The sequence below is a fragment of the Mustela erminea genome, chromosome 9 (assembly GCF_009829155.1).
Source record: "Mustela erminea isolate mMusErm1 chromosome 9, mMusErm1.Pri, whole genome shotgun sequence".
Classification (NCBI taxonomy): domain Eukaryota; kingdom Metazoa; phylum Chordata; class Mammalia; order Carnivora; family Mustelidae; genus Mustela; species Mustela erminea.
The window spans coordinates 72,689,058-72,698,272 of NC_045622.1; the positions used below are offsets into that span (position 1 = coordinate 72,689,058).

The 9,215-nt window shown below is 45.0% G+C and overlaps 1 protein-coding gene across 1 annotated transcript; it reads right to left on the reverse strand.

The window, feature by feature from the left end:
• Window positions 1-3,499: 3,499 nt before the first annotated feature.
• On the reverse strand, window positions 3,500-7,419 carry MRGPRX2 (MAS related GPR family member X2). Its single transcript, XM_032358895.1, has 2 exons — window positions 7,315-7,419; window positions 3,500-5,083 (listed from the first exon to the last, which is right to left on the reverse strand). The coding sequence occupies exons 1-2, from the start codon at window positions 7,323-7,325 to the stop codon at window positions 4,063-4,065; spliced, it is 1,032 nt and encodes a 343-aa protein (XP_032214786.1). The 5' UTR covers window positions 7,326-7,419; the 3' UTR covers window positions 3,500-4,062.
• Window positions 7,420-9,215: the final 1,796 nt, after the last annotated feature.

Consider the following 9,215-nt stretch of genomic DNA (forward strand, 5'->3'; position numbering starts at 1 on the left):
AGGAAATACAAAGAGAAATCGATCCAATCACACACAGAAAGTCCCAGGACATGCCAACTGTGAGGAGGCCATAAGAAGAGATGGATTTCCTCCATTTGCCATCAAATCTCATTTCCAACTTCTCTACTCTCCTCTTCGTCCTCATCATCCTCATGGATGGGCTCCCTCTCTCTCTGGGTCCTGGTTGCTTTCAGTGGAAAGGGAGATGGGGCAGACAGGAGCTGGAGGGTGGGAGGAGGGCAACTGGGGGTTTGTGACTTTCTGGCTGTCCTCTGACAGGCTGTGAGTTAGCATGGACGCGTTGCTCTGCCTAAGGACTCCACTCCTGTTTGGTGGTCCTTTCCTACAACCACAGCCTTGCTGAGTTCTGGTAACTTCTTCCCCTTGTCTTTCAAGCCTAGTGATCTTAAGGACCCTGCTATTACTTTCCTTAAGGGGTAGTGGTCACCATCCCATGTAATTTTCTCTAAATCTTCCCATATTGGTGGATTGTACCTTAATTAAACTCTTCTAAATTATCCCATTTTAGGCCATCTGTTTTCTGCTGGCATCCTGAGAGATACTGAAAGGAAAGTAAATTTCAAAAAGCAAGTCAAACAGATGACTGGGTTATTCACAGTACTTAAGCTTTGGGATGCATGCATGTTCCTAATCTTGCTCCCTAAATTAAGGAAAGCAACAGATTTCTCACCATGACAGCACAGTTTGAATGGCTGGGATGGAGGGGCAAGTGGGACAAGGCTCTAATGGGGGAAAGGGGGATGAAGTGGGTTTGCCAATTCAGATTTCCATAGTCAAGGCTGCCAGCACCCAACATGGCCGGAAGGTTTTCCATGCCTGCTGTCTTTTCCTGCAGGAGCCCCTGAATACTGCACCCCCAGATCAAGTTACATGGATGTGCACTGGAAGGAAAAACCCAACAGTGGCTTTGGAAATAAATACTCCATCAAGGTGTCTTTCCTCCACTGTTTCAGCAGAAGGTGACAAGCTGACCTGTGCTGAAGAGAAAGCCTCCTGGGACTGACCGCTGCTACAGGACCCTTCTCTGCTCAGGAGCAGGGGTGAAGCCTGGTGACGGAGTAAGACTGTTCAAGATGCTGGACAGCCCCTGTGATTTCCTGTACAGGGATCCGCTGGCAAGTGAGAACGTGGAGTTCTCTGAGTCACCACTCCTCATGAGATGTTTCTCAACATTTGATTTGCTCTACTCCTATCGCTTCCCCTCGGCCTTTGACAGGTTCATCAGTAGACTAGCTAACTGCTTTTCAAAGGATCAGTGAGCCTCAAGATAAATTACTAGAATTTTCCCAAACGGACTGAAAAAAGGGAACCGAGTATTCAAGAGTAGTGGGATGACAACAAAAGGTATAGAATACATAGAACAGGGATATTGAAAAGCAAAGAAGAAAAGGAACAGAAGATCTATTTGAAGTAATAATGGCCAAGAGCTTTTCAATTATTTGCAGGCACCAAACCACAGATCCAGGTAGTTCAGAGAACCTGAACTAGGATGAATAATAATAATTTTTTAAAGACCCCTGTATTTGCATATTCAGTTTCTGGGGGCAACAAAACCACTCCATATGATACTGTCATGGCAGATGTGTGATACCCTGCATTGGCCAAATCCATTGAGTTATATAAGGTACCCTGAGTAAATGATGGACTTCACTTTATAATAATGCCTCTGTATTGGTGCATCAATTTTAATAAGTGTGGCACATTAAATGAAGATGTTAGCAATAGGAGAAGCTGTGGCAGGGGGAGTGGAGATGGGGAGAGGGAGTATGTGGGAACCCTCTGTACTTTCTGCGAAAATTTTCCATAAATCTAAAAGTGCTCTAAAATGCAAAATTCATTAAAAATGAATAGGCAAACCACCAACTGGATGAATATTTATAACACACATAACTAAGGAAAGACTCATTGGCATAAATAGAAACTCCTTCAAATAAATAACAAAAAAAGGAAACACTTAATAAAAATGGGCAAAACTTAAGACACTTCAAAAAAAAATACAAGTAGCCAATAAGCACATGGAAAGATGCCAATTTCATAAGTCATTTGGAAATGCAAATTAATACACAATGAGATGCCACTTTATACTCATTAGAATGACTAAAATTCAAAAGACTGGCAATGTTTGTTAAGAAGGATTTGGAGCAACTGGCACTTTTAGACATTGCTGGTGGAGATGTGCAATAACACAACCACTTTAGAAAAGAGCTTGGAAATTTCTCAGAGTCGAGCATACATCTTTCCGTGACCCGACAATATCACTTAAGGTTATTTATCCAAGAGACATAAAAACATATATCCAGAAAAAGCCTTGAAGAAGAATGTTCACAGTAGCTTTATTCACAATAACCAGTAATGGAATACCATATAGGTATCTATCAATATGAAAATAAATGGTGGAATATCTGTACAATGAAATAGTACTCAGCTTTATAAAAATGACAAGCTACTGACATGCAATGTCATGGACTGCATAAATCCTAAAAATATTATGCTGAGTGATACAAGATAGGAACAAAAGAGTACATTGAATCATCCTAAATATATGAAATCAAAGGTCAGGGAAACCTCATTTTTGGTGTTAAAAGCAGGAATGATCATTCCCTCTGGGGCAGGAGGAATGTCTGGGAGGGACGTGAGGGAACTTTCCGAGGTGAGAAAATGTGTTGTGCTTTGCTTGGGGTTTGAGTCACGTGGGTGTACTGTTGCCATAACTCACCGCACCATTCACTTATGATCCGTGCCATTGCTCTCTCCTAATTGTACCTCAATTAAAGAACTGAAAAATTACGAGATGATACAACGCTTAAACTTAACATATTATAATTTCTACAGAACATATCATTTTAGAAATGTTTTTCTGTAATTGAATTAATAAAATGAACGTTGCGAGCTCTGTGGAAGAGAAGGTAAATCTGAAGAAGATCCTGTCCTCAGAGAATACAGAGTCTGGTAAGACACATTGGAAATGTGCCATAAAGAGGGTGGCTCAGTTGGTTAAGAGTCTGCCTTTGGCTCAGGTCATGATCCCAGGGTCCTGGGATCGAGCCCCACATGCTCCACATCAGGCTCACTGCTCAGCCAGGAGTCTGCTTCTCCCTCCCCCCAGCTCGTGCACTCGCGCTCTCTTTCTCTCTCTCTCTCTCTTGCTCTGCTCTCTCTGTCTCTCAAATACATAAATAAAATCTTAAAAAAAAAAAAAAAAAGGAAACATTCCACGAAGGATCAGAGAGCTCCAGAGAGGGAGAGCCAGGCAGAGGCACAGAGACGGGAATGAGAAGGTACATACATGGGGTTCCTCTGGAGGGCAAGGGACAGGAAGTTACAGTAAGACGACCTACCTCAGACCTTAAGCACGCTTTGACTTCGATTTGCCCAGTTATAAAACTCAACTTTGTGCTTGCACAAACTGACAATGGTGACAGAAAGAAACAGATGGTGACTTGAATCTGGTAAATGGACATTTAGTACAGGCTTGGTGTAAAAATTTATCATTTATTTATTCATTAAGTATATTTATTCATTAAGTCATTTATTCAACAGACATCCATTAAGCTAGGGAGATATTCCAGGGCCTTCCAAAATCAAAGACGATAGCTCTTTGGGACTAGACAGCACTTCAATTATTTTAATTTTATGGAGACAGATGGCAGGAGGGTGACCATAGAAGGTTGTGAGGGAATGTTCTTCTAGTCTCTCTTGAGCACAGTGACCAAAGAAAATGTCGACTTTCCCTGTACCTTGTTCAGCCTCTGTTGAAGGTGGGATTCTTCAGAAGGGGACCTGAGAGTTGGCAAAGCTGGGGATGGTGTGAAGGTCCTGGGGGAGGCTGTCCTTGGGGCACTGGACTTCAGTGTCTCCCTGACAGGCTCTGTCTCAGTCCTCACGAGGAGGATTGTTATCTCAACCTTCAGCTTTATCTTAAAACTTGAAGGCTTTAAGACCAGGGCACCCAGAGGCTGAGAGAAGTCAAGAAAACCTCCCAAACTGTTGGGGAGAGAGTTGGCTCTCAAAGGCACATTTGTCTGAGGGAGACAGACTGACTCAAAACACCACACTTCTTCCAGCCATCCCCAGAGTTTCCTGAGGAAGTCTGGCTTCACTCTCATCCCCTCCTGATACATCCTGCAGAGCCCTCTGGAGGACCATCCTGAGGGTCCTGTGCCGCTGAGCCCACCGCTGTCTACAGGAGCCAACGAAGAAGTAAATGATGGGGTTGGCACAGCTGTTGATGCAGGACAGGAGAACAGCAACCAGATAAAGATGCTTGAGGACTGTATCCGAGGACTGTATCAGAATCCAGTGTAAGAGGAACCAGTGGATGCCAAAGGGCAGGCCACAGAGGAGGAAGACCAGCACCGTGAGCGCCACGGTGGCATACAGCCTGGTCAGCCGCAGCCGATGGCGGCCACACAGCGATCGGCTGAGCAGGGCCAGGCTGGACCCAGAGAGAAGCACAAATAAGAGAATTAGCCAGGTGGCAGCAATGAAATCAAACGCCCGACACCAATTGTCATTGAAACCCCGAAACAGGAAGCCACAGTACTCCCCTTCCAGGATGCTCAGCAGCAAGGAGAGGGCCCAGAGCAGGGCGCACGTCATAGCTGATGTGTGTCTTGGGCGGTGGCAGCGGTACCAGATGGGACACAGGACTGACAGGCACCGCTCTGTGCTAATAGCACTGAGAAGGCTCAGGCTTGCGATGTAGGCAAAGGTCCACGCGAAGACGAAAAACCTGGGGATGGAAAGGGACACGGAATGGAAGTTGACAAGCTTCACTAGGAAATAGACAACCTGGAAGGAGAGGAAGAGGAAGTCGGCTCCTGCCAGGTTGAGGATGTAGACGGAGAAGGTGTTCCTCCGCACGCGGAAGCCCAGGAGCCACAGCACGATCAGGTTTCCCACCAGCCCACCGAGGGCAAAGGCGAGGCTCAGCAAGGACACGATCAGGATCCCCAAGGGGAAAGTCTGCAGAAAGGCGTGGTCACTTCCATTCACCGGTGCGAGTGTGCTCTCCCAGGCTGGGACGGTGGGATCCAGGCTCAGAAACCCTCCGCTGGTATTCCTGGGAACATAAACAAGACGGAGCACCTGCTGGAGGCTCACTCGTCCTCAGGGCCAGCCTGCTACTGGGGGATTACTGTCTCCATGTTATGGAGGAGGGAAAAGGAGGCTTGCAAAGGTTAAGATACTCACCAAACACTGCACTGTTTTGGAGTTCTGGAACCTGGATTCAGACCAGTTGTCTCTGATGCTAACGCTTGGATTCTCTCTATAGCAACACCGACCTTATACTAAGGTGGGAATATTCCAGGGTTCACACACCTCTTCTTAACCTCCCAGACCATGTCAGGTCTGTAGGAGGCAATAGGAAAAAAGTCTGTACAGGTTATTATGTGTGGTGCAGCAGGTCCCTGAGCTCGGGATTCCTTCTCCCGGGACTGAGAATTCCTCTTAGGGGCCAGGAAGTTGGAAGACCCTGCCATGAACTTTGGACAATCTCAGTGACTAAAGGTGGTCCATCTACCACGAGGGAATTCATGATTTAGGGTCACGAAGAGAATGTGACCTGTCGCAATGACTGGTATGAGTATGGACAAATCTCTTGGCCAGAAATGTCCCAGCGTGTCGGCTTTATGAGGACAGGAGATACTTTCATCCTGGCCATTAGTGTGTCCCCCTAATGTCTACTCTATTGCGAGGGACACAGTCTAAGTCACTCTTACAATGGCTTTCTTTCTAGAGCAGTCAAAATAATAAACTTAAAATATTTACAAGTATATGTGTACCCCACCTTAAAAAAAACAAAAACCCCTCACAAAACTACATCCCATTCTCAAAGCACTTATTTTTTTAAAAGACTTTATTTATTTATTTGAGAGAGAAAAAGAGAGAGTGCACACAAGCAAGGGCCGGGGGGCGGTCAGAGGGAGAAGGAGAAGCAGGCTCTCCGCTGAGCAGGGAGGACACAGGGCTGCATCCAGGACCCTTGGATCATGACCTGAGCTGAAGGCAGGCGCTTAACCAACCAAACCACTCAGGTGCCCCCATTCTCAAGGCATTTATGATGATAATGAGAGACTATTCTGAAAGAGTGACAGCAGATAGAAAGGTGCAGACAGTCAAATACATCTTGAGGAGTACCATGAGAAATTGATCCAATCACACAGAGAGAGAAAGTCCCAGGAAATACCAACTGTGAGAAGGCTATCAGAGGAGATGGGTTTGCGGGTCCCTAGGTGGCTCAGTCAGTTAAGCAGCTGCCTTCGGCTCAGGACGTGATCTCAGTGTCCTGGGATCGAGCCCTTCATTGGGCTCCCTGCTCAGTGGGGAGTCTGCTTCTCCCTCCGTCCTTCCCCCAACTTGTCCTTCCCCCAACTCATTCTCTCTCTCTTTCTCTCAAATAAATAGCATCTTAAACAAAGAGAGAGAGAGAAATGGATTTTCTCCATTTGCCATCAAATCTCATTTCCATCTTTTCTACCCTCCTCTGGGTGTCTTCATCATCCTCTTTGAAGGTTTCCCCCTTTCTCTGGCTTCTGGTTGCTTTTAGTAAAAGCGAGACATGGACAGGAGCTGGGGTTTGAGAGGAGGGTGATTGGGGGTTTGTGACTTTCCGACTCTCTGCCAGGCTGTGAATTAGCAGTGGACATGTTACTCTGTCTAAGGACTGCGCCCCTGTCTGGTGGTCCTTTCCTATATCCACAGCCCTCCTGAGTTCTGGTAACTTCTTCCCTTTCCCTTTCAGTCCTTGTCTCTGGGGTCTTCAGTTAGCGTCCTTTAAAGATTTCCTTTAGCCCTGTCCATACCTGTGTGACCTGTCCTTTCATTACTCTCCTCCATTACCTCTACCTGTTCAGGCCCTATATTTTCTGTTAGGACAATGTCAGATACAAGGGTACAAAGGGGGAAAAAACCCAACTTTTGAACAGCAAGAAAATCTGTGAAACCTGATGTTATTAAAACAATTTAGCTTTGGAATGTCGTGGTAGGATGCCGCCTTGGTCCCTGAGCACAATATGTCTCTCCATGGTTGCAGATTTGACTGGAGAGAAAGAGGGAGTATAAGGAGAAAAGTCACAAGAGCCTGGTGGGGACCGTTTGGCTCTCCCACAGTCCAAGTCACCAGCACCCAGAGGCTCCGTGAGGAAGTTTCATGTCTCCCCATTTGCAGTGGGGTACCCCGGCTTCCGGCACGCCCCGCCCCCCACTTAAAATGAATTCACAAGCAAGCGGATTAAGAGGAAGAAAATGGAACTGTCTCTGAAAGAAGATAGTTCTTGATCAAACGCTTACCTGAGCACCATTCTTCTTGCTGGGGGTAGAAACTAGGAAAGGAAGAGCTTTCCTGAGATTGAGAAATAGCAGAGAGGACTTCTCTACTCTGTGGATGGCAAGGGGTCCAAGGCCACAGGCGTGGAATCTGGTGACTGCCTGAGGCTTATCAAGATGTTGGACAGCCCCTGTGATTTCCTGCCCAAAGGGCACCAGCAAATGAAATCCTGGAGATGTGTCAAGCAAGAAACTTCACGAGATGTTTTCATGTGCCCTGACTCCAGTCACTTATCTTGGCCTCTCCCTGTTCTACCCTATCCGGTCCCCCTCCCTGTGAGGAATGGCTGTCTTAGGGCCTTTTGCCGCCCTCTGTAAACCTGGGCAATAAACCATCCACCAAGCTGTGTGAGCTTCCATAGCTAAAGAATTGTTGGCTTGACGTCAAAATCTGGCTTGATGTTCAAGGCCCTCCATGTCTTGGCTCACTTAATCTTTTTTAAATTTAATCACAGAAGCATTATGTGCACATTAGTTTTACTTCAAATGATGCCAGGGTGTATAAAGTGAAAAACGAGGTCTCTCCTACTCTCATTTCTCAATAGCAACCAGTACTTCCAGTTTCCATTCTAAATTCTTCCAGATGCTAATATTATTTCTTTGTATAATAACACTACAGTTCTGCTTTTGATTTGTCAATAACAACAGCAAGAAAAATTGAGTTCCCTTATAAAAGATAAGGAATTTAGTGCACTGCACACATTGTCACTGTTCTCCCTCTACATCACGATATTTGTTAGCTAGCTTATTTTCAGATCAGCTAGAGATAGCTAACATTTTTGGCCTTAGCTCCTGTGACTTCCTCTCATGTGCCCATGCGGAGGCCAAATTGAGTTTCTTGCCACCACCTTTAAAAACTTCACTGTGAAAACAATCAGAAAAACTTTTTTACTCACTTATTCCTTGATCCAAAACTATAGCTTTGTTATGAAGATTAATGGATTAATTATGTAACAGCTTAGAATAGGAACTCATAGTAAGTCCTATATACTTGCTAATTCTTACCATGATTTTTTTTTTACTATCTCTTTCCAGAAGTCTAATTCAATATACATTAAAGTTTCTTTTCCTATTTTTCCATATCATTTAAATTCTTTCTTATTTTCCATCTCTTTGTGTCCTGGTTAGCTTTCTGGGTAATTTCTATAGATGTACCTTCTAGGTGACTAGTCTCTTTTGCACTGTGTCTAATCTGTTGCATCATCCACTGAATTTTAAATTTACTTTTTATGGTATTAATTTCTAGAAGTTCTTTTTAAAAAAGATTTATTTACTTATTTATCTGTCAGAGAGAGAGAGAGAGAGTGCACAAGCAGGGAGAGGGGCAGACGCAGAAGGAGAAGCAGGCTCCCCGCTGAGCAAGAAGCTCGATGTGGGACTTGATCCCAAGACCCTAGGATCATAACCTGAGGCAAAGGCAGTTGCTTAACCAACTGAGCCACCCAGGCATCCCTAATTTCTAGAAGTTCTACTTGAGATTTATCTCTTGTTGCTGCCTCACACTGTCAATTCTCTCTTTTATGTTTTTAACCTTATTTGGCATGGCCATATTATATTTCTCCAATAATTCCAGTGCCGAAGTCTATGTATGTCTGATTTTACTGCCCATTATGTCTTCTATCACTTTCACGCAGTGTTTTTTTACTTTCTGTCTTTGTGATTTTTGACTCTGAGTAGCTCACATTTTTTTTTTTTAAGATTTTATTTATTTGTTTGTCAGAGAGAGAGAGGGAGTGCACATGAGCGGGGCGGGGTGGGGAGCAGCAGGTAGAGGGAGAAGCAGACTCCCTGTCGAGCAGGGAGCTCGATGCTGGGTTCCATTTCAGGACCCTGGGATCATGACCTGAACCGAAGGCAGGTGCTTA